Consider the following 26872-nt stretch of genomic DNA (forward strand, 5'->3'; position numbering starts at 1 on the left):
ATCTGCAAAAGGTGGCTACTTTGAGTAAAAAATTTAGATCAAATTTTGTTAAACAAAACGATTCCATGATTTCTTTTTTATCTCCAATTGTTTATTTGTTCTATGCTTTAATTTCAGAGTACAGTGAGACATTAAACTGCATAACTTTCAATAAAAACTGGAAAAATGGAGGTGTTCTAAAACTTTTGACCAGTAGTGTGTGTGTGTGTGTGTGTATGTATGTATGTGTATATGTATATATGTATATGTGTGTATACACATACATACACATATATAATGAATGAAAGGCAGTTTAATCCCATCAGATTCTATAGTGAGGCCCCAGCCTTCACCCCCAAAAAGCTTTTCATAATCATGCAGTAGCCCCTTGCTGAACCGGACATGTTTGTCCGACATAAGGAGGTTTATAAACAGTACAATAAAGTCGCACACATACATTTATAGTTCTTGATGTATTTTAAATATAAATCATTGTGCTGAAATAACACTAATGTGTTTTGGGTAGACTACACATTACATTATGAAAATATAATTCTATACAGTAGGCCTATAAAGTATACAAAATCAAGTGGATACCTTGCACACTTTCTTTGTACTTTAGCCTACTGGTAACACAAAATAAATCATGCTGCTGCTGCATTGTACATACTGGTGTACAATGCAAATAAAAGATTAATTTAAATTGAAACTAAATGATTTTAGGTTTTTTTTTTTTTTTGGTTTTAATATATATGTCAAAAATAATAATAATAAAAAAGTGAACCTAGATTAATAGACAATTGATCTGTTTAACTGTAACCATGTTATCCAACTACCCAGTCAGACAATGAGGGTTGTACCTAGGGAAACCGAATAGAAATTTGTTTTCAAGGCTTGTAAGTATACCCTAACTTTAGAGAAAATGTGGTTCTTAAAAATGCATTGAGCACAACTGGCAACGCACGAGAAAAAGCAGACTGGAAAATGTCATCAACAATTTAAAACATGCTCAAAAAATTCTGAACAAATTGATGCAATTGTAATTGTCACAATTGTCTGCAGCTTTAGTACATCTCTTTATAATATTTGTGAACCCTCATTTGCACTCTCTCTGCCCCCTTTGTGAATTTATGCAGGAACGCCCATAATTACACATACATCTATGGTAACCACTAAGAAAAACTGCTGCCACAAAGCATTCCCTAAAAAGTCGCCAATAGCATTGCACATGTTTAGTACATTTCACCCTTTACTTCCGACTGATTTGCGACTATTATGACAGACGCAACACTTTAGTACATCTACCCCCAAGTCGTTCGGTATCTGAGAATATTGTGGCTATTGACACAGGATCTAGAAAGTAGTTCTAAGAAACTAGTTCTAGAAAGTATCAGAGAAAGTAATTCCACATAATTTCCTATATTTGAGGAATGTGGTGCCTTCATCTTGCCCTCTGGAAGCCAGTTCTTGCTCATTTTGATGCATTGTATCACTATGCTTCTGCTTATCCAGTTGAACATCAGTCCGGGTTTGTCCAAAAGTTTTGAGTGTTACAGTGACCCGCAAAAGAGTTCTAGCAGTGTTTTTGTAATTAACAGCTACCAGTAAGCCACGGATACCTTTAATAATTTAAATGTTGGAAGTGGCGAGTGTGCCCCTTCCCTTCCAGTGTCAGTTCGGGTATTTGTGGTAAACCTCCCTTTTTTAACAATATCCAATTTTTTTCTGAGAAAGTTCTTGAAAATTGATTCGTAACCAAATCAACTACAATGCCTCTGTTGTGTGATGACATTTTTTTTATTTGTAAAAAGTAATTTGAAATATTACTTAGACGTTCTAAATATAATTCTCAACAACACTCTATAGAATACCCTCAGGTTTATGTCCCACCTCTGCTCATTCATGATTGGACACCTGTATAACAAGGGGCTGATCTTTAACTCTCCCATTGGTTACACTTACCAAAGCAGAGAATAACTGTTTATGTCCCGCCTCCGCTCACTTGTGTACTCCGTAGTTTCTGCATGTAGGTAACAGCACTACACGTACCTACAAGAAGCCTGTTTCTGTATTCTTTTTAATACAATTAACTAAAATTGAAACTGCCTTACCAGCGAGTGCTGGCTATTTGCCTACAGCAAGGAGCAACAACTTCTTCAGAGGGACATTTTTAAATGTGCCTTTTATTGAGAGGTCACATGACAAATCAATGAGCAGTGACGCCATTGGGATGGCATAGAGAGATTGCTGCGTCCACGGCAAAAGGATCAGCAACCCAGCCGTACTCTTCATGTGGGTTTCTAGGAAAGCAGTTCTAAAACTTATCATAAAGGGCCTTTAAATGCTGGTCAATCAATGGAGACCCCAAACTCCTCGTTCTTTTCAATAAATTCGGACAGACGTGGGAACATTTCATAACGGCATTCTGTCATTCATTTCTGCCTTTGAATGCCTCAATTCTGCAGTGCTGCTCAAAAATATTACCACCTTTTCCCTTCATTGCTAAATATAATTAGTTTTAGGTAAGTGAATAAAGCTGCTGCAGATCTAGAGTGTTGCTTGGATCCTCTACCATGCATGAATCTCAAAACATTCGTAACATCTCAAAGTGAGTCAGTCTGCCAGTCTCGATATCTCTGATGAACAGATTCAATTTGGATTAAAATGCAAAAACTGTCTGATGTAGAGACAGGACTGTGTTTCCTTGCCCTTGAAGTTTCCCCTTCAGCAAAGTTACCCTTTCTGTGCTTTGCTGCATTGCCTCATCTTGTACTCAAATGCATGTGAATCTGTTGGGTGCATTCTGAGTTGCGATTTAAATTCCTGTTTAAATGTATTAATTTCCACAGCGTTGCGATATGAGCAATCTCCCTACAACTGTTTTGAATTTGACAGACTTACAAATATTTGCAAGATTTTTGCAATGCAAGCAAAGTTGCATGAATGTAACATAAATTCACAAACACTTTGGATATCTGTTCTTAAACAAAAACAACCATGTGAGAGGTTTTGATTTTTGTGTTCATAATTTAAAAAAAAAAGAAAATGAATACATTTCAGTTTGCCTGCCCTCTGCATCAGCTCATCTTTCAGGGTTGTTTTTTCCATCTATAAAACTAGCACCCTATACTTTTCACTTAAGAAGATGATTGGAATCCGTGTTCTCAGAGAAATGACAGCCATTTTGAACACATTTAGCTTTGCAAATTAATGCAAATGATAACACCGTGTAACAATTATTTTTTTTTGGTTCCCGGGTAGTAAGTGTTATTTCCTAATTGCTTATGCCTCAAAAGTATAGAAAATGGCTATTATTCCCCACAAACTTTGCTTTTGTGACCAGGACAGTGATATTTTGAAATTTACCTATTTTCCAGAACATTCCAGATAGATTCAGTGCTGAGTAAACTTGGAGTAACTTCTAGAACTTTCCAGTAATATAAATAGTAGTATAAATACAGGGGCCTTAAGCCCACCAGTTCAGTTTAGTTCCAGCTGCCTAAGTGGATACATATCTGCATTTTTCTGAGATGGCATCAAGAGGCTGTAATGGTGGCATTCCTGATGGGTCTCCAAGGCAGTTTTACCAAGTTTCCCTGCTATCTTTGCCTTTGGGACAGCAGGGACACCAAGGCGCACTACCACAGGCGGGACTGGCCACAGCGGACCGAGTTCTTTGTGGGGAGGAATAACGTCTTGGAACAACGTCGTGGGAGCCACTGGTGGACCCCTGGAAGGTGCTGATGCCACCACTGCACATCAAATTGGGCCTTATGAAACAATTTGTCAGAGCTCTAGATAAGGAGTCGGCAGCCTTCAAGTACCTTCAAGACTTCTTCCCTAAGCTGTCTGAGGCAAAGGTCAAAGCCGGTGTCTTCGTCGGACCACAGATAAAGAAGAGCCTGGAGTGCAATGAATTCCCCAAGAAGCTCACTAGTAAGGAGAAAGCGGCTTGGAACAGCTTTGTCGCAGTGGTTCGGGGCTTCCTGGGCAATCACAAGGCCGAAAACTATGTGGAGCTGGTTGAGACTCTGGTGAAGAACTACGGCACAATGGGCTGTAGGATGTCCCTCAAAGTCCATATCCTTGATGCTCATCTTGATAAATTCAAGGAGAACATGGGAGCATACTCGGAGGATCAAGGCGAGCGCCTCCACCAGGATATCCTGGACTTTGAACGCCACTACCAAGGACAGTAAAACGAGAACATGATGGGAGACTACATTTGGGGGCTGATTCGTGAAAGTGATTTACAGTATAATCGTAAATCTCGAAAAACTACTCACTTCTAAATCTTTTGTAGTCATTTTTGTATTACTTTAGTATAAATACATGTTAATTTGGATTCATATGTTGTTTTTTTATGACTTTATGTGAACGAAAAGACACATTCGCCTGTTTTCTCATTGGAAATAGGTAAATTTCAAAATATCACTGTCCTGGTCACAAAAGCAAAGTTTGTGGGGAATAATAGCCATTTTCTATACTTTTGAGGCATAAGCAATTAGGAAATAACACTTACTACCCAGGAACAAAAATTGTGTTACATAGTGTAATTGACGCAGATCTAGACTTCACCAGTGTGGAAGGGTGGTGGATAATTCACTGACACACAAGACAGAACAGTTGTACTTGGAACACTGCCCAGTTGCCCAGTTTTATTCTCAGCAATTTCACCGTTTTGCCCGCAGAGGGCACTGTTGTCCGTGGGCTGCCTATCAACAACGATAAACAGCACCACGGAAATACAAAAGCTGGTAAGTTGAATGAACTGCGGGCACACTCGCAGGTGCTCCAAATAATACAGAGAATAGAAGGCGAAAAGAACAAGGGAAAATAAAACCGTAATAAAACTACAAATAAAAGGTGCTGCAGTCTGCAGCGTTATCCCGGTTGCCGCTACCCGCACGACCTGGATCACCGTCCTACTCTGTCGGCTCCCTGCCTGCTCTAAACAGTAGTTCGGGGTCTGCCCAAGGGTTCCCTGCTGTCACTCTCTGGCTTGTTCGCTGTTCCCAGCTGGTCTCTCCATCCTTGACCAGCACTTCCGTACACACAGCGTGTCTACAAAGGCAGACCTGAGGAAACAGCAGAGCGTTATTTTATAGGACCAACAATCTCCCAAGACGTGCCTCTGAGCCATTCAGAGAAGGGGAAAGTCCACACACCCACTTTCCCACCTCCCCGTGTCACTGCCATGACTCACAGGCGGTTGTTGGACGACTGCCGCCCTCTTCCTGCAGCCCGTGAACACGCCAACGGAGTCAGCACAGATCTCTCCCTGTTACATGGTCCAAGAGCATTTTGAAAATGAAAAGGTGACATTAAGATATGGTATACTGGGTAATTGTCTCAGATTATACTGTTATGAAAATATACATTTTTTTTATTTATTTATTTTTTAAAAATAACTTGTGCCCTTTCACAAACCACTTTAGTTGTTGACCCTTTAATTGTATGACTTTGAATTGGTTTAGATCAGATAGAATTAATTAGTATTCATGTAAGGGCTTACCGGTAATTAAGGTTCTTTGAACTAAGCACTCAGTCACAAGATGAAGTCACAGAGCAGAAATGAAGTACTGTACATTAATTGATCTTGACTTTCTTTTTTGCCTGATTTAGTAATTGGGCGATAAGACTCATATTAGGATCAGTGTTCCTCATTTATTTGTTTTTTCTTAAGATAAAGCTATTGCAAAATAAGTGATATTAAATATACTGTTACAGATAAAGAAAAAATGACTAAAATACTAATTTAACTATGATTTAAGATGTTTGAGAAAAAACACAGAGAATCCCCCTGCTATGAATAATACAGTAGTTTCTTGTATTGTTATCACAATACAGAAAGTTATATTTTACTTTTTTATTGCTGTTACTGTATTGTGCAGTCACAACAAGGGAGGTGCAGTGTAATAATGATGCTGTCTTTCAGGTCATCTTGTATGCAGATTAAATTAAAATATATCGACTTGACAAGTAGAACCACAAGCTATATAATATATAATATATATATATATATTATATATATTTTATATATATTATATATATCCAACTTATATATTCCGGATATATTAATAGATATGTTCTGTTTATATCAATTATATATATACCTAGATACCTTTGGGTGGTAGAATGAAATAATTAGGTAGAAAATTGGTTAATATTCATTGTCAAGGAAATCTGTTACGCATCCATAATAACTTTAAAAACACGATCATGTAATATACAACTTATAAAGCAGACACATGCTTCAGCTAGTGCCTTCATTACTGTAATGCGACAATCTGTAAACCTATCTATCTTAAGTAGGTGCAGGTGCTATAAGGATGTAGTTTGTGTATGGTAATGGATGCAGATTCCAGAATACATGACTGGTTTATTTCCAGTTATGTTCGTGGCTTTTCACATGCTGCACTTTTTACCCACGTAAACCAGGTTTAAACTTAAATCTCCTGTTGAAGTGAACAATTGTTGTTGAGTTCACATAACACCACTGCTTCCATTATTACCTATAGCTGAAATGAAATCAGATCTGTAATCCATACAGTTAACCTTAATTTCAGATACAAACCTAAAGCTGAACTAAACTCTGCCTTACTCTCCTATTAATAAAAAAAAAAAATGTTTACTAATAAACCTATTATAACCCCATAATAATTGTTTGGCAAAGTCAATTAAATATCACTCATGCTGCCTTCTGTACATTTTATAAATCATCAGTTTGTTCATGTCATGTGATATTCTTTGACATGCAGAAGTTTATATAAATGGTGTAAATATCAGGCAATAGTGTTGTTTAAAATAATGTTGCTTTAAAAAATTGAGATATTGCATTTATTTCTTTGTGAATTTTGTCTGGTTTGCTAGGTGTAGGCAAAGACAGTGTGAGTTAAAGGCATCATTATGCATTGATGTCAGTGAGCATTATACACATGATTAAAAATGCAACTACTGCCACCCCATCATATCAAACTTTTTGGGGGGGTGGGGGATGGACTGTAAACGCAGCAACAATCACTGGTACTGAGCACCTCAAAACAATACCTGGAACAATGAACAGCAAACAAAGATAATTGCGATCGCCATGATCTACTGGAGAAAGAAAAGAAAAAGTAAGATCGCTGTGGGTCCATGACATCCCAAAAAAGAAAAAGGTACGGTGAATATCAGGCGCTCCGGTTTGATGAAGGCAGATTTCAAACCTGCTTAATGTTGTATTATACAACTCTGGAAAATCAGAACTACAAGCTTTTCCTCCATTGTAATTTTTTTTTTTCTTCCCTCGCAAAGGAGTCTGAAAAGTTGAAAATATTTAATCTCCTGCGCACCCTTAAGGGGCTGTACTGACGTAGCTGCTTCCCCTTAGTACCTTAACACTCCTCCCTTCAATCAACCCATCGCCATGGTTTCTCCAATCGCGCTCCGCCAGTATCTGATTGCAAGGGAATCCTTCCATGTACGTGCAGCTACAGACTTCCCCTAATATGATCACCTTCCAGTTTCTGCATACCATTGAGGCTGTCCATCTAGGAGGAAGCATACCACCAACCTTACATAACGCCCTTTGTTCGGGAGGGAGATTTGCAGCTTGAATTCCTTCACTCTCTGTCACAAGAGTTTATTAACATTTAAATATTACTAAAATGAAAATGAAAGACTAGCTGTGACAGGCTCGTGAGTGGATAGAGGCCCAGAGACAGACTGCAGTTCAAAAAAATAATACTTCTGATTATAAATAAACACAAAAGTGCACAAGGGCGAAAACAAAGATATTTAAACACAAATAACAAAACACAAAGCAAAACTTACAAAAATAAAGGTTTCCAGGCTGGGCAATGCCTTTGCTGGATGAAAAAATTCACAAAACCAAAAACAACAAACACAACCATCTGCTTGCTTCCTCAGCTCCCTCCCCTCCTAATGTGAAGCTGAGGGCTCTTTTTATGTCAGGTGGCTGAGTGCTGATTGATCGTTAATTACTCCAATCAACCCCAGCCACCTGAACACAATAAACTCAGGCAGGTAGGGGAATTTAACTCCATCCCTGCCAATTTATAAAGGGCAGAGCTCTGCTTTGCCACATTAGCGTTATTTAACTTATGTGAATGCATTACAGTTTCTTATCAGTTAACATGTTGATCTGAGGCTGCATGCATTACATTTTCACGAAATATTTTTTTTTGTGTTTTTTTTTTGTGTTGCAGCCCTGTACTTGCTAGAATTACAGTTTTCCCTACACACACACACACACACACATTCATATCACTTAATAAATACCAACAGATTATACTGTACCTGGATTCATTTTGAGACAATGTTATTCTAAGTGGTAAATCCTTTTTTTAATTTTCTCTGACATGAAAGTAGTTTTGTAATATATACTGAATACAGTTCCTTCAAACACTATATTCAGCAGCACAAAAAAACCCCCATAAAAATATGTACATGAGTATTCAACAGTTATCAGTGGAAAGCGTGTTACATACAAGGACATAAAACCAACAATCATTTTTGTTTCAAGTAGAATGTTGGTGTATGTAATTAGTGCTACAGGAGTTATAAACACTTATTTGTTTGACTCCATAGCAATCTCTACAAAAGAGGCCTGTCAGAAGTAACACAAGCTTACTTCAGTCCATTTAAGCATTTTCAAGAATTACCCAGAAGTGAGGCTCATGTTCACAATTTAGTTCTGACCTTCAACATATTTTTAGTCATTAAAAAAAAAAAAATGAAAAGGTAGACATGTGGAAAATAAATAATGGTTTAGAATGTGGGTATTTTTTTTACAAAACAAATATCCGATGGTAATAATTTCTGTGGAAACTGCTAGCTAATGAAATGAAACTGTTCAGACAGATAAGACGTATTGAAATATGATATATAGCAGGTCCTCAAAAGCACTTGGGTAAAAAGACTTGACATTCAGGAGAAGTTACAAAAAGAAACCTAGGTAGCATATTTGGAGGAATAAAAAATAAAGGTGCAGAGCAGGATTATTGTACAAGGAAGATACAGTTTTGTAACTGCTGAAACCCATATTTTGTTTAACCTGTCAGGTTTCACTGCATTTTGTACTGTGTTTCTGATAAAATGCGTGCAATAGTTAAAGTAGACTCCATCAAATTCTGCAAAGACTAAATATCTTTTTTCTTTTGTTTATTTCTGACATACTTTTTTGTACATTTTACAGGTATTTTCCCTTGATTTTGTTTTTTCTTTTGGGAGGGCAACATTCTTTCCCCGCACTACTCACTAAAAAATAAATACGTGAATTAATACATAAACACATTGCCATGAAATTTACAGTCTCTATTTTATTTTAAAGTAGTAATAAAATATTGTACAGATAATAACACCAAAGATTGAAAGAAAATAAATTATTGCATTTTTTTGCCAGGGAAAGTTAGTCTTGAAATGCGTCTAACCAGTAAACTTAACGTTTTTTTTTTTAAAGATCCCAACAAGCAAACACCTGACCACGAAATGTTATAAATTGCACAACGAATTTTCAAATCTGCTAATACCTTAGTGACTATTATTATTATTATTATTATTATTATTATTATTTATTATTATTACTTATTATTTTTATATTATGTTTATTTTTTATTTATTTATTTTTTTTTATTTATTTATTTTTTAAACTTTACTAGATTGCTGCATTTAAACGACTAGGGACCTGTAATTTGAAGCCTTTTTGATGATGTCGGGCAGAGTCCGACATGGGACCTGAAAGGAAAAATAGGACCACTAAGGGTTAATAGAAATAAGTGGGAGTTAAACAGTACAAATTGTACTGGGGAGATGATTATGAATCAGCTATAACAATCCCCTCACTGCCACATACTCTTTTTTTCCTCTTCCTTAGCCTGAACTGACAAACCAGTTAGACTCCTGAGTCCCTAAATAATCATTCTGAATTAGCAGTTTAATTTGTTTTCTTATTTTTTTGCACTTTGGAGTAAACCTCTTTATAAACCTGACCCAAAGTTTTATAATGCTTTCACTTTTTGATGATTGTTATTGTTTTCATAGATGCGCATATTGCAACAAAGGTTTCAAGAAGTCCAGCCACTTAAAGCAGCATGTTCGCTCACACACAGGAGAAAAACCCTTCAAATGTAACTTGTGTGGTCGAAGCTTTGTTTCCGCTGGAGTGTTGAAATCACATTTAAAGACACATACAGGTAAAAAGTCTCAGGTTAAAGGATAAACTCAAGTTGGACTGATGTCTTGTTTAAAAAAAAACAAAAAAACATTTACAACCTACAATTCCCTTATCTTAGTGCAGTTGAACTATTTAATAGGTTTACTTTTCACAAATATAAAATACAGAAAAAATCTGAATCCCTTTGATTTCCATTGTAGAAGTTTCCCATAGAATAGTGAATGCATAGCTAAGCATACAGCTATGGCCAAAAGTTTTGCATCACCCTGTAGAATTGTATCAAATTTTGCTTCATAAAGTCGAATGAAACCTGCTGAATAATGTTACATTAACATATTGAATTACATACTGCTTTGTATTTTTCCAAATACGTAATGAAAACAGTTAAAAAATGTGACATTTCAAAATCTAACTTGTACAAAATACTACTGTTGTGGCTTCCGGTTCACTTTTGTGATATAATTTTGTAGATTCTTTGATTCCATTATGTTAAATAAAATATCTAAATTATGTTCATTCATGTGTGTGTGTGTGTGTGTGTGTGTGTGTGTGTGTGTGTGTGTGTGTGTGTGTGTGTGTGTGTGTGTGTGTGTGTGTGTGTGTGTGTGTGTGTGTGTGTGTGTGTGGTGTGTGTGTGTGTGTGTGTGTGTGTGTGTGTGTGTGTGTGTGTGTGTGTGTGTGTAATGTTTGTATTATTATGTCTCAGTCCTAAATTTTCAGGGTGATGCAAAACATTTGGCCATAGCTGTGGGTAAGCATTGTAAAGGCCAGAAGGGTATAGAATAGTAATTTCAAATAAATCAAATGTCGGAAAGACATAGTATAACCATGGGGAAAGCAAACTTTGCTGTGCGAAATTATAAGGGTTACATTTTTGTTTTTGTGATTGATTACACTATGTAACACAATTTTTGTTCCTGGGTAGTAAGTGTTATTTCCTAATTGCTTATGCCTCAAAAGTATAGAAAATGGCTATTATTCCCCACAAACTTTGCTTTTGTGACCAGGACAGTGCTATTTCAAAATTTCACTATTTCCAGTGGGAAAACGGGCAAATATGTGTTTTTTCGTTCCCATAAAGTCAGAAAAAAACAACATATGAATCCAAATTAACATGTATTTATACTAAAGTAATACAAAAATGACTACAAAAGATTTAGAAGTGAGTAGTTTTTCGAGATTTACAATTATACTTTATTTACTTTTGAAATATCACTGTCCTGGTCACAAAAGCAAACTTTGTGGGGAATAATAGCCATTTTCTATACTTTTGAGGCATAAGCAATTAGGAAATAACACTTACTACCCAGGAACAAAAAAACAAAAACAAATTGTTACACGGTGTTATGAAAGTTTCAGGAATATTCAAGTCTATTTTATGGTTAACATTTAAAAAAAAAAAAACTTTAAACTAATTAAAATGTTGTGGATATGGCACACTGTGGCAGTTTTAAAAGATAAGTTAACCTGTTTTCTTCCTTTTCTCTCAATATTACTTTAGGTGTCAAGGCTTTCAAATGTAATGTATGCGATGCTTCGTTCACCACCAATGGCAGCCTAAATAGGCACATGATAATACATATGAACATGAAACCCTACAAGTGCCAAATATGTGAGGAGACCTTTCGGACCATGCTTCTCTGCAGAAAGCACATGAAGAAGGATCATTTTATAGGAACAAGGGGTATGCATTATCTGAGGTTACTACCAAGAACTTAACATCCAACATTTTCATACTTAAATTCTCAAGTTTCAAACACTGCTAATGTGAGCAAGTGTTGTTTTCTTCACTAAAAGTCTCATAGACTATTAATAATTGGTAGAATAAATTACCCTAGACAATTCATGGGGAAGAATAATTAAGTTGGCCCAAAGTTCTGCTGTGGTTAACCATTTTGACTTGTAATGATGCTTTACAGTGCTTTGTGTTCCTTCCCACAGATTTAGCTGTACAAGTGTATTGTTTTAAGAAGAATATCGTTTTTTTTTAATAAAGTTAAAAATGCAAGAACTTAATTTGCCCCACTGTTTTCAAACAGTTTTCAAAAATTGAGATATTGCAGATGTGTTTTCAATGAGAGTGAACAGGTTATTGGTTACATAAACACTGCTCTAGAATGTGATACCTTGGTACATGTTAGCTACCATTTAAGAAGCTTTGGTAACTTGAGATGATACATGTATAATACCTGAATTGTTGTTATTTATACTAACTGGTATTTGCTAAATAATGTATTTTGCCTATTCAGGGGGATTTAACATTAATATTCCAATCAAAAGTCTAATTAAATTAATCAGTAATCAGTAAAAACCCTAAGAATAATTCAGTAATTTTGTCATGAAAAATACTGAATAGACAACGTTACTGTACCTTACTAGTCTGATAAATTAAACAATATTCATTTACATCCTGCTGGTTTTTCTTTTTTTTCTCTGAGCATAACTTAAGCCTGTTTTGATTTGATCTGCAGCAATGCCTTTAGAAGAAGACGAAAATTCAGAAAGAGCGCTCCTTAGAAAGAATCGAACAGGGATCGTCACTTTCACAGAGGAGCAGGCAGCTGAACTTGCCAAGAACGAGCCTCGAGAAGATGCCACTGTTTCCGAAAAGGTCCTGGCCCAGTCGGCAGCTGAGAGGGACCGCATTAGTGAGATAAAAGACAAAGCTGTTGAACTGGAAACAGAACCCAAGCATGCCAACCTCTGTAACTTCTGTCCAAAGAGCTTCAAAAAGCCCAGTGATCTGGTGAGGTAAGAAAAGTTAGCTGTTCCTGCTTGCTCTATTTGTTCGGGATTGCAGCTGCTCCCCATTCTCTGCCGATGCCTTATGAAAGCATATTCCTTGTTGTATTCTGTTGGATTATAATAGTGATGTATCAGTGTGGGATGTAGTTCCACTCCTCAATGATTTCAGTCTCAAGTTCATAGGCTTAGATGACCTGAGGTACATGTCTTTTGTACCAGGTGTGTTCTCTCTCAAGGGTCAGGGGTTTGGGTTGACCACAGCAGAGTTTTAATGTATGAGCCAAGTGGTGTGGTATTGGTGGAAAACCCAGGCAAAAGTAAAGTAGTGCTGTGACAGTCCCTTTGATGATAAGAAGCTTTGATCACCTTCATGCTGTACTGAAGTTGTCTGAAGATGTTTCAGTGAAATCTTCTGTAAAGGTGATTTGGCATTTTATTTGCAATTCACTTACATTTGTGGCAGCACACTCTTGTTTCATTCATTTTAATAGTGGGGTGTTCTGAAATTGTTAGTAGATTAAGATATATAGGCATTGTAAAGATATCCTCTAAAAAAAGGAAGCATGTTCATTATTATGTCTATGGAAAATGCTAACTGGTACATTACTCCCTCGCTAATACAGACAGTGTTTATGCCGTCCATTGTGGATATGCTGGACACGACATATGTCCCCTAATAATATCCAATTAAGTATGACGCTAGGTCACTGAATTGCATGATCCAAAGAGACACTGAAAAAATAAGTTTATACTAACACAAAAACAGGTGAAAATAAACAGAAGAACAGCTACAAATAGCCTTCTAAATCACAAAAATTAAGTATATGCTTAAAAAAGGGCATATAAACACATACTCTACAGAGTTGAAACTAACTGCAATCAGTCGGTTGGAAAATGATGAGAAGCTTTCAGAAATAATAATGGACTCCAGTGCTCCGAAAAGCAACAGTAACTAAAATTTTACATGCAGCCACACATACACTAAAAAATGTTCTCTGTAAATTAAAAAAAAATAATAATAATCTGTACAATGTGTGTAATAAGGTACTTTCTCGTGCCGTAATGTGTCAGTACAGCAACATAATCTATTTTGTGTTAACTGTGTACTAAGTAGGCTATGGTAAAAAAGAAAATGCGCTAAAATAATTGTTTCAATTTAAACTAATATTTTATTATTTTTGCATTGCACAGTAATGTGTACAATGCATGATTTATGTTGTGTTAACGGTAACTTATAGGCTATAGTAAAAATAAAGTGTGCTAGGGATTCATTTGATTTTACTACTGTACTGTATACTGTACAGATTTATATTTTTATATAATGTAACATTTAAGCACAGTGATTTATACATTTAAAATAAACTGAGCACTATAAATGTATGTGTGAGATTTATTTTATTTATTTTTTAAACGGACACCTCATAATTTTGGACAATGTGTCTGTCTCCCGATATGTCTGGTTTAGCGAGGGACTACTGTAGTGTAACAATGAAACAAAAGAATTCAAGAGATTTTGCTTTCTTATGAGAAGCTACAAAGAATACATACAAATAAATGACCTCTGCTTCTATGGAATGAAATCAATACAATTGTATTACCATCTTTTAAATTGCACAGTAGTATCATGCTGTTAAATTAAAACACATCTGTTTGATAATCTTTTTTATATATCTTTGTAAGAATAAGGTTTGCAACATAACTTGTTCATAAGCGTCTCATGTTCCATGGTTGTCTGATGCATACTACAAATTGTAAGGTGTAGTATGTGCAGTAAATAGAAATCCTTCTCATTCTATTTTATATGAAAAATAGTATTCGGTCTCCAGTAACCTGCAGTAAGCTATACATAATAGTTTGTTATGGTGGCCAGACTGGAAAAAAGTTAGGAGTAGGCAGGCCAGAAGTATTTACTCTGCACATTTTTAAGCCGTAATAAATATTATATAACGTAATGTTAGTATATTGAACAAGACTTGCACATTTTATCATATGAATAGTACTTTAATTATAGAACAGTGAACATTTATAAACATTTTTAAATGTATGACACATATTAATAGTAGAACTGTTATACTAATATATATTATTATACAGTCTGAGAGCAAGAACTGGGCAACTTTGTGGTTGTAAGTAAGGTAATGATGGGACTGAAAAAAAAGAGTAAAAAATGCACACCAAAAAAAACATCCTACAATATGTGAGCGTGCCACCTAAAACAAATAAACTTGTGTCTTTTGTTTCTATTCCATCTCTGACACAAAAATGAAAACTTGAATAAGTTAAAAACAAACAGATTAGTCCCATGGAAAGGGTTAACAGAAGTGTATGGGAAATCGATGGAATCATGTTTCTATGTTTTGGTTAATTTCCGAAATAATGACATTTGATGTTTATGACCAAACTGTTACTCTCCTTTGTATGGTATACTTTTTAATGAATCTCAAAAAAAATCGATGAGTACAAGATCACACAAGAGTTGCGCAAGCATGTTGATAGGAAGAGATCAGCGCCTCTACTTTTGAGCTTCTAAATGCTGTGCCCTCTGGATATGTATTTCCAAAAGGTCTGTGTTTGGTTTCAAAATGCCTTTTCCTTAACTACTGACATGCATTCATTGTACATTAAACGAGTGTAACACAAGTAAAAAAAACTAAAATCACCCACAGAGTATGCAAAGTGGAACTTAATGGAACTGGCTTGCGTGAGTTGTGCCGACAGGAGTGGTGAGATGCGCACATGCTTTGCCGGATACAAAAATAAGACACACATCCTAATCACAAATTGATTTACAATGTTATCTTTTTTTTCTTCCCATATTTATTTTAGTTATTTCAGTTTAGTTATCATTTTTGATGACTGTTGGCGGGCCATGTGGTTGTACCTTGTGAGCCACCAGTTGAAGAGCCCTGCTTGTGTTTTCTACAGTATGTAAATGTTATTTACAGTAATTATTGAATTCCGCATCCCTGGCACAGGTAAACAAAATAATTTGTTGTGGTTTGATTATTTCAGTACACATATTGAATCAATTCCCTGTAGCTACTCTTGTTTTATTCAAAAACATATACGCCTTAGCAAAGATTAGTAAAGCTGGTCTTTTGTGTTTTGAATGAAAGGTAGTGTTTTTATTAGGGAGGTCATTGCAGTTAGGAGATGAGGTAACTAAATCCACTTATACCATTGCATGAATACAGCAGTTTCAAAAACAAGTGCTTATTTTAAAAAATCACGTAGACACGCTTACTGCCTCAGCCGGACTGACTCAAGTAGAATCACCAGGATTAGGCTCTTTGCCCTTTAATCAGCTACAAGTTGGCCACAGTAGCAGATGCACTTAATAAGATCATCTACTGAAAAACAAAACTATTTTACACAAGTGACCACAAAAAAAAAAATGATTTGGGATACCACACTGCATATTTTAACTTTAGTTACTTTAGCAAAATGTAATGTTGTTTTGACCACATGTGAATGCTGTCAAGTATCCCAAAATAAGCTTGCATTCAGTATTGTTCAAGAAAAACAAAAAGCAGATTCTGGTACTTCTAAAACCTTGTGCTCAATTATGTGACATGCGGAACAGACAAATAAAAGGGTCTGTCCCACAGATTATGTTACTCTCAGTATCTTACTCATACCGAGTTTTAAAAAATATGACATACATACAGATAATTTGGCAGACATACAAAATTCATATACCCCTGATTATGATACATTCAATATTATTGCAAAAGAATGTCCTTAGCAAGTTGTGTGACAAAAAATCATAGGTATACCTGAATTAAACCAATTTGAAGGCATTTTGTGAAAACAATTGTCTAACTTTTAGTATCTTTACAATCATATTGTAACCCATGCTTATGGGCTCCTTTTTATAATAATCAGGTGAAAAAAACAGGTGAAATACCTGAGTGGAGTGTGGAAGAATACTTGTGTAGCTTCTAAAAACCCTGCTATCATAGATATAATTTTTCTAGCATGAATGACAGCTACTGTAGGCTGAAGCAGTCTAGCAACAGTGACAGATTAAACTTGGACCGTATAAATAACTATTATTAGGTTGTTTTGGATTAGTCATTATTGTTTTATTTGTCTTTATTTATTAATTTGACTTTATTTAACTTGCATTAAGCTCTTGTACTTTTGTAATCATGTAAGATTGTATGCAAATTAAAACAATTGTCCATTGGAGTTTTGACCTCAGAATGTCTGATACCAGCAGGTTGCAGTCATCTCTACAGTGGTTCTTAAAGGGTTAAAAAAAAAAAAAAAATTCTATGTGCTCTGGTTCAGATAAAATAAAGAATATCTAGTATTACTACATCAGTGACAACACGTGTAAGTAAAAGGTACAAAAGACCTCTTAAGACCTCTCAAAAGCACTTTGTTTGGATACTAGGTCTGTATCATTGTAAGTGTTTTTTGTGTTAAAAATAACCCTAAACAGGAACAAGGAGTGGGCTTTCAATTAGTAACAGTACAGCAGATGTAGCAGCATAGCAAAAAACTAAATAAAATCGAACAAGAACAGCAATATATTCCACTCTGCCAACAGATCACTAAAAGTGGACAAAACAATAGGTGCCTTAAAATGGATGAAGAGTAGTATTTAATCCTACAGTGTATTCTTCTTCTTCTTCTTCTTCTTCTTCTTCTTCTTCTTCTTCTTCTTCTTCTTCTTTGTAATAATAATAATAATAATAATAATAATAATAATAATAATATAGTAGTATTATTATTGTCATTGTCAGTTGGATTTTGTGTAATGTCTTATATAAGATTGTACTCTACAGAGTAGTTATCTTAAGAACTGTCTAATATTGTACATGTCTGAAGAGCATTGTGACCTTGCGGAATAGACAGCGAGTTCAGACGTCTTGTCCAGTTTGATTTGTGGTTTGCAGACTAGCTTCTTGATAAAATACTAAGAGCCTCTTTAATTAGCAATTTTTTTGCACTGCATCACAGCCTATTCATTGTACATGATCCATCTGATAATTTCCATAATAAAAAAAAATCTGCCTTTTTATTAGCCATGTCAATGTTGTGGTGCCACATATTTCTAATGTCATAAGTCACGTTCATTTAAATCCTGAATGTGTGGGGGGTGTTTTTTTTTTTTTTTTTTTTTTTTTTTTGTAGCAAACAACTTATACATTTACAATAGCAAAGTCCAATTATGGAAATCCATTACTTTGGAATAATCTGTTATAATTACCATATAAACCCTATCCACTTCATAAGCTCTAAAGCCATTGTATTTGCAAAACATGTTTGGATTGTTTTGGGGGTTTTTTTTGGGGGGGGGGGGGGGTTGTGAAAATCCATGCGGTAGTTTTTAAGTTACAGAATCCAAAAAAAATAGTTTCGTAAAATAACCAAAAACGGCTGTGTATTTAAGCATCACACCCGGCAGGCAGATAGTAACTAGAAGTGCATTTTTAGGAACCTAAAAAACTGCTGAAGTATTTATCGAATAATTAAAATTTTTCTTTGCGCATGCGCTGTTTGTGCACAGTCGTCTCCACCACCAACAGTAAATTAGTGGGTATTTGTCAGTTTAATAATTCTCTGTGGGTAATTTAATTTGAATTCCTTAGGTCACTCAAGTCTTGTGATTCTTGTGGATCATGACTTTGTCCATTTAATATTTTACGACTTATTTTAAAAACATTTTTTAAATTCTTCTGACGTTAACTAAGTCTGTGAAGCTAAACCTCGGGTGCAGTACCATGATTGACAGCGCTATCTCCATTGGGGACCCCTAGAAGTTGATGTAGCAGCGAATTAAATTGTACCTCTTTAAAATATTTATAGCCAAGATATTAGTCAGTATATATTTAGTTTATTTGCATTATAGACACTTTAAAACATAAGAATATTATATATATATATATATATATATATATATATATATATATATATATATATATATATATATATATATATATATATATATAGTGTACAGTAATTTATTACAACAAAATATAATGTGCATGATAATTAATATCACCAAATGTCTGAGGGTTTGTTTCCAAACACAAAAATCACTTAATAAATTGCTCACAAACAATTATAGATTTGCAGAATTTGGTTATTTGTGTTCAGAACCCCCCCTTCCATGAGAACTGTGACGAACTATACATACAGTATAGCTGTGAATACACTAGGGTAGCTGCATTTTTTTAATTAAAGTGATTCATAAACTCCTCACAGATTAATGAAGGAGTAACACTTGTGTAACACCCTTCAGTTGTGGGTTAGTTCATTTTGTTTCAGTTCATAACAAAATTAACAAATCCACAATTGGAGTGTGTTACATAAAATACTCCTCCAGTTAGCTGTGACAAGTTTATTAATCATTTGAATAAAAAAGTATTGGAAATCAGATGAACAATGGTATACCAAATCGAGACATGTCAACTGACAAAAACAGTGATACCAAGGTTTAATTATTTATTTGTTTGTTTGTTTTATTTAAAATGTTTACCAACAAAAAATGGTAAGTGAACAGCAAAAGCTTGTAATGCACAAGTGTTTTGTATTTTTTTCACCCTCACTGACTTTATGAAAAATTGTTTTCTGTTCAAAATGTACTGATGGTCCGCCTGTGTATCTTAAAGAATAATGTGGAAGTCTGCATTTTTCTTTACTGGTTCACATGCGTACCTGAATACCAGTTATGTTAACCCATGATTATGAGACATGATAAACATTCAAATATGATATTGTGTAAAGGTAGCACTGACATTTCAGAATAGATGCAAAGTAGAAATAATTACCTTGTAATTGGCAAAAGTGCACTAGTTGGCATACATTGAATTTGATACACATAAGAAAGAGTGTAGAAGTAAGCAAGTTCCATTGGAGGTGCATATTTGATTTTTGTGACGTCACTTGTTGGCAAAACTCTCATCTTATAGACCCTTGAGCTTTGTATACAGATGGGGGAACAAAAGATTGTTAAAGGAAAGAATTTCACGAAAACCCCAAAAGTCCTACACAATGACTATTAATAAATCTATGGGCATAATCATTTGGGAGCACATATATATAAGGTTTAAGATTGTATGCACATTGTAGTCCCATTTGACCTTATTTCAGACCTGTCAAAAGTTGGACGTGTGGTTCCATTTATAACTGTCAAAAAAAAAAAAAATTCTATCTCTTTTTTTTTATTAAAATTGTTTACATGGGAGAAGGGTTTAATAGCTAAATCATTATACTAGTTTGCAGTTGTTAATTATGTAGCAGGGCGGTAGGAAAGCCTGCTATTTAACCCTTTGCGGTCCTATGTCGGACCAGGTCCGACATTACAATTTTCCCTTTCCAGTCCAATATAAGATGTAAAGCCCAGGTCTCTAGTCGTTTTTTTGGGGGTTTTTTTTTCCGGAAAAAAACAGAGAAAACTTTTCAATGGCCGAGTGACACCGATCGGAGCCGAGAGAAGCGGGGGGAAAAGGGGGCAGATCTTAGCAATACACATAGCCCCTGCACTACAGAGATAACACTGACATAAAAAAATAAGGTAGCTGCTTCCGCATCCAGTGCCCAAAGAGATCACAGACATTTACCAAGCTTTTAGAAATGTTATAGTAATAAAATAATGACTTGGATCACATTATTGAGGAGTTTGGTGATAAAACAAGTGATCAGGAGAGGATTTGTCAGTATGCACGTCTACAAAGAAGTATGTGAAAAATACAGCGATCAAGGAATGGGGCTTGGCTGTAGATACAGTACAGTACAGTACTGAGTGATTCAATGCCTTTTGAACCTGTTTTACTCTAAAAAAAAAAATTAAACAGCACATGTAAAATAAACAGCACATGTGAAAATAAGTTGGACCTGACGTGCCTGATGAGCGCTGAATAAATGGACTGCTAAGGGTTAAATGCATTGTTTATTTGGTTTTAGAGCGGTGTCTCCCCCTCTGCCCCTGTGTTATTTTGTGTTTGTTTATTATGATTTATTTATTGTATTGTATTTTTTTAAAAGACGACGTAGTCGCGTTTTGTTTTTATTATTGTTTTTTTATTTTGCGAAGTGTTCTGGCAGAGGCAAGGGAGTAACCCGTCCTCTGCCAGGAATGATTAAAAACCTTGTGCAGAAGGTGGCCATCTCCCGAATTAAGTAATTAATTTGTTGCTAAATTGGGAGATGGTCACCTGCATAAAAGGCTGCAGTTCTCTCCTCTCAGGGTGAGGTGTTCGAGAGGCGGAACGAGAGCGAGCGAGAAAGGAGAGAGAAAATAAATGAAAAGAACTAAGGATCAGTGAAGGCAGTTGCACAGCCTGACCCGAGCGTTTATTTTGTGTTCGAGGTTTAGTTTGTTTAATTATTTATTTTCGCTCTATGAGCAGTGTTTTCTGTTTGTTTAAATGTGTACTTTATTTTTGTTATTTATTTAAATAAACGGCGCACAGCTCGTTCTTTTGCAACTGCAGTTACCTGTGTGTTGTTCTTCCTGTATTCGGGCCTGACATCACCACGCAGCGTCATCCTGTCACACGTGGTGTGGGATCAACAGCGCCTCCTGGACTCGGGTCGGAAAAGGGTACTACAGTTTTTTTTCATTTTTTTTTTGTATATAACTTTTTGGAGTGAGGAAGAGGAGGAAAGATGAGAGGAGATGGTGGTCATGGGACCTTCCCCCCCCCCCCCGACTGGGATCCCCATACTGCGAGGACGAGCAGGAGCAGTGGAGGGCTGAAGGGGCCCCCTGTCCGTCATGTGCAGGGAGTTTGGGCATGACCAAGAGGACTGCCCATTTGAAGACCCCTGCTTCTGGGAGGCCTACTCAATGGGGACGGTGTCCTGTGCGTCCGGATGGTTTTAGCTGCTGGAGCTGCAGACCCCATTACCTCCACAGGCCGAGTGAGAGAGGAAGGTGAGGAGAACGATACAGAGAAGGGACACGGACCTGGAGTGGGAGAAGTTGGTGTGTCCACAGCCCAAGTGGGAGGAGCCCGAATGTTCTGTGCCTGGTGGGAGGAGCCCGAACATCCTGTGCCTGAGTGGGAGGAGCACGAACATCCTGCGTCTGAGTGGGAGGAGCCCGAACATCCACAGCCCAAGAGGGGGAAGTTGGTGCGTCCACAGCCCAAGAGGGGGGAGTCGGTGCGTCCACAGCCCAAGAGGGGGAAGGCCGAACCTCCACAGCCTAGGTACCCACTAGCAGAGGGAGAATACCTGCTGGTTCCACTTCCGTCGCCGTGGAAGGACCACTTGTCGCTCCCACCTCCACCAGCAGAGGGAGAATACCTGCTGGTTCCGCCTCCACCGCCATGGGAGGACTACTTGCCGCTCCCACCTCCACCAGCAGAGGGTGTATGCCTCGCCAGAAGGGGAGGAGCCCCTGTCGTCTTCCTCGCCAGAGGGGGAGGAGCCCCTGCCACCTTCGCCGCCAGAAGGGGAGGAGCCCCTGCTGCCTTCACCACCTGGAGCAGAGCAGCAGGAGCTGCAACTCCCTGCACCCATAAAAGGACTAGGGCAGGATGCTGCCGGACCTCAGCAGCCCCTGCATAGGTTGCTGAGGGGAGCACGGGGGAAAACCACCCAGCCGCAGTGCCTGCGAAGAGGGCCAACCCCAGCACCACCGCTAGTCCTGACCTCCCTCCTGCAATTGCCTCCCGAGGGTTCGCTGCCGCCATCGCCTGGGGATGCCAGTTCGCCACCGCCCAAGGATGCCTGCCTCCCCTTGCTCCGCTCAGGGATGCCACGCCTGCTCCGCTCACGGATACCACGTCTGGATCATCTGGAGCTGCCTGCTGCTCCGCATCGCCTGGGTCTGCCTGTATCTCCTTTGCCTCCCTGGGATCGCTGCCGGCTCTGCTTCGCCTGGGGTCACTGCCGGCTCTGCGTTCCTGGGGCTGCTCCCTGGCTTGCGTCTCCTGGGGCTGCTCCCTGGCTTGCGTCGCCTGGGGCTGCTGCCTGGCTTGCGTCCCTCAGGGTTGCTGCCGGTCTTGCTTCGCCCAGGTTCGCTGCTGGGGGGAGGATATGTAGCAGGGTGGTAGGAAAGCCTTGCTATTTAAATGTGGTGTTTATTTGTTTTTAGTGGGGTCTCCCCCTCTGCCTCTGTGTTATTTTGTGTTTGTTTATTATGATTTATTTATTGTATTGCATTTGTTTAAACAAAACCCCTAGGACAAATTAATTCCTATACTAACCATGCTAAAATACTCAACTTGTAACAATCAAGAAATCCGCTTATAAGAATAATTTCAGGGCAAACTGACTACATGTAATACGGTGTATCAAGTACAATGATGTATACAGCCAGTAAAGTTTTTGAATTTTAATTTGATCACATCTCGTGTGATTAGGCGTGTACGCAGCATGGATCGTGCAATGATGCAGGGAACACTGGACAAGTTTGTAATCAAACTGTGACTGCACCACAGCATTGTGCAGGTATGTTTTTTGTGTTCTCTGTTACTGAAAGTTTGTTTCAATAAAGTGAATACACATTCATTGAATACATACTGAGTACTGCACAGCACAGTCATGACAGTAAAATACTGTACTGTAATGTCATTTTAATTTAAAGGCCATTACACGTAACAGTGCACGGCAGTTAAACTAGGCACCCTCACGATTCGATCGCTTCCCAAGTATACTGTAGTAAAATAGGATTCTGCGGTCTTGAGTAAACATATTTGTGATCATATAACAAGTTGCTTACCCACGGGGACTTGTTTTGATGTATTGTCCTTGTGATTGAGCACCATTGATATTTGTATACTGTATTTAAATTGCTGATGCGCGGATTTGTATTTTGCTAATTGTAATCATATTGATCTGCTTTTAAGAATCAACCGCTTATAAAAATCAAATCATTCGGGACGGATGTGATTCTTAAAAACGGAGTGCACTGCATTAAAAAAAAAAAAAAGTTTTTGAATTGACATCATAAAAGTATGTCAGAAAGTAAATGACTAGATGAAAGAAATACCCATTTTAAGCCCTGCATGTAACTAATACATTAAGTTGTGTCAGTTCAGCTAACATTGTGTAAGTTAAAGTCCTAATATAATCAAAATCAGAAAATATAAAATACATTTCTTATCTGGCTCCCCATTTTTGTTAATATGCCTTGAAATTTTTAAAGGTTTCTAACTATGCCAATGCATCCATCTCTACCGCTTGTAGTGACTCTCAAGCGATTTATATTTTTGCAACAAAGCCCCTTCTTCGTTGAATAATGCAAGGATAATATTTTGTGTATTTGTTTCATTCTAGTTATTCTTTCTTTTAACTATATCACTGAACGCTAAACACAAATATTATTATATATTATGATTAATAATTATATTATTATTATTGTAGTGGCAGAGTTAAAAGAAAGATAAGTAGAATGAAGCAGAAATTGTTTTCTTTTGAAGACAGCAGCAGTGAAGGTTCAGATGGAGAGCAAATTTTATGTCTGCAGAAAGAAGAGATGCAATATCTTTCATAAAAGTCTAGCAGCAGAGACACTGACCCTTTTAAAATGATGGAAGGCAAATAAGAAAAGACTCCCTTACCTGTCACAATTGGCAAGTGCTTATCTTACAATACCAGCTACATTAACTCCCTCTGAGCATTGTTTTCAGTAGCAGGCTTTGTAGTCTCAAGAGGGCCCCATGAACATGTTGATATGCTGGTGTTCTTGCACTCAGATACTGTGGACTAGCAAAATTGCAACTTTGTATTGCCATGTGACTGACTTGAAGAGAGAAAATATAATTAATGTCTTTAGTTTCCTCACCACGTAATTATTTAAAAGGTCTATTAAGATTTGAAAACAAAACAGTTTATTTGTACATACAATACATCCCTCTGCGAAATGTAGTAGAAAAGTTCGACCATTTTTGTTTTGTTTTACTAGAAAAGAAAATTACTTTTTTCATGTCATTTCATTGTTAGAAAAAATAATAATGAAAATAATAATAATTAATCTGTTGTTTTTTACCTTATGAAATGGTCAACTTAAAAATAAATAGTTTCTGCTTGTAAAATTATAAAGTTAATTTGTGGTATGTTTAATGGTCTCAATGCATTATTTAGTTTCCATCATTTTACCTTGGCAGTTTTTTTTTTTTCAGAAGGATACTACCTTGAGTATTCTTTATTTATTACTTTCTTTCAGATACTTTAGAAATTGTAGAGCATTTTGTGTTGTGCTGAAATGGAAAAGCAAAGCAAGTGCAATCATCTCAAGACATATATTGTACTGGTAAATATAAATCTGGTCAAATGGTCCAACTTGATAGCTATTGAGTGATGTGTTGGTATTTATCCGAATAATCGATTAATTGAAGCAACAGTTGATAGATTAATCGATTACATTAGCAATCGTTTCATGCAACATTACGAGGACAACCCAAAACTGAGTGCTACAGAAAATTAGAAGTATTTTTTACCAACCCCTATGTGAAGGTAAACATTCTGTATATCCAGATACAGTAAAATATTGAATGCAATGAGGATACAGGATGGAATTTGTTTTATAGAACTGTTAGTGCTCAGAAAGGAATAACAAATATCAATATAGTAGGCATGTTTCCTAGAATTTTAGATGAGGCCGCCAAAATTGTGTAATTGTTATCGAAGGAGTTCTAAGAAATGTGAGACTAGCAAAGTTTTTGGTGTCTATTTAGATCTTTCTTTTGCTTTTTCTCCCTTCCAGACACATTCGTATCCACACTGGAGAAAAACCCTTTAAATGTGATGAATGTGGAAAACGATTTACAGTGAAATCCACTCTGGACTGTCATGTCAAGACACACACAGGTCAGTGAACACACTTCTTTCTCTTGCTTATACCATTATCCCTGACGCCATTCAAGCATACATAGGGCCCTGCGAAAAATTCCCGGGACAATTTAAAAGACAGGACTAACCTGCAATTCAGTCCTGAGCCTCCAGATGTCTGTGTAGCCACTCCAGCTAAACTAATCTAAAGAATATTTAAGGAATCAACACATTAAATTTTGGATAATTTGAAAATACCCCCTAATTACGAGGGACAATTATGGACATTCTAGAAATTGATGCATTTAAAGAAAAAGCTTACCTTGCTGTTTTAGAAAAAGTGGATGCACCAACAAAATCAAAAAGCATTTATTTGAAAGATCGCACACAGACATATCCATCTGATGTCTCCGCACTCCCTGATCGCAACGTATAGTAAGGGATTGGTAGATTTTATACAGTGGTTTGAAAGCCGTTGTCACAGGAAATAAGTTAGCTGTGAAATAAGTTAGCGTTTGCCTTTTTGAGCCTCTGCGCACATGCAAATTTTAGAACTTAAAGGCAAGGTTCTGTGGAGATTTATCCAAGATTTTACAGATGCCATTTGTATTTTTTTAAGAAATGAAAGTAGGTATTGCAGACCGTATTTTTTTGTTTAAAAATGTGACGTTTGTCATCTTATTTATCGAAGTGTAAATGTACGCTTAAGTTTTTGTATAAATACATTTTATTTAAAGTAAAGCGCTCGTTGTGTATGGATGTGCAGTGTGGTTTTTAACAAAAATAAATATTTTTAAAACATTATTTTGTCAGTATAATTTATGTTTATGCAGAGTTAAAATCACTACTTGCCAAATGTTTATTTCCTTTAAAAAATGTTCATGTGTCATCATGCTGTGGCTTAAGCAAATATAAGCGTTTATTCTATGTAGGCTCAAGTTTAAGGTATTTTCACAGTAAAATGCTCGGTTGTTTTGTATTTTTTTTAAATAAATGTTATGGGGAAGTGGGTACAAACATTTTCATTGAAACAGAGAATACTGTTTTTGACGTTTTAATCAAGTCTACGTGTGGGAATATCTAAACCTGTTTTACTATATACAGAAAACATATACGTTTTTAGTGAAAGATGGTGTTTTTAAAGATATATAGATAGATCATTTGAGAAACGCACAAAACGACTGACTTCCTATACGTATCTTTCATACGATAATACCAAGAAACATACAGACTTCA

The 26872-nt window shown here is 36.6% G+C and overlaps 1 protein-coding gene across 3 annotated transcripts in view; it reads left to right on the plus strand.

The window, feature by feature from the left end:
• The window catches only part of LOC121313325 (zinc finger protein 236-like), a 114228-nt gene that overhangs the window by 53728 nt on the left and 33628 nt on the right, over positions 1 to 26872 (plus strand). For all 3 annotated transcript variants that reach the window (XM_041245732.1, XM_041245731.1, XM_041245733.1), the window contains 4 exons: positions 10024 to 10175; positions 11658 to 11840; positions 12628 to 12907; positions 25572 to 25675. In XM_041245732.1, the coding sequence (XP_041101666.1) occupies positions 10024 to 10175; positions 11658 to 11840; positions 12628 to 12907; positions 25572 to 25675 (719 nt within the window). The remainder of the gene's footprint in view (positions 1 to 10023; positions 10176 to 11657; positions 11841 to 12627; positions 12908 to 25571; positions 25676 to 26872) is intronic.

This window comes from Polyodon spathula, chromosome 3 (assembly GCF_017654505.1).
Source record: "Polyodon spathula isolate WHYD16114869_AA chromosome 3, ASM1765450v1, whole genome shotgun sequence".
In the NCBI taxonomy this organism is placed as follows: domain Eukaryota; kingdom Metazoa; phylum Chordata; class Actinopteri; order Acipenseriformes; family Polyodontidae; genus Polyodon; species Polyodon spathula.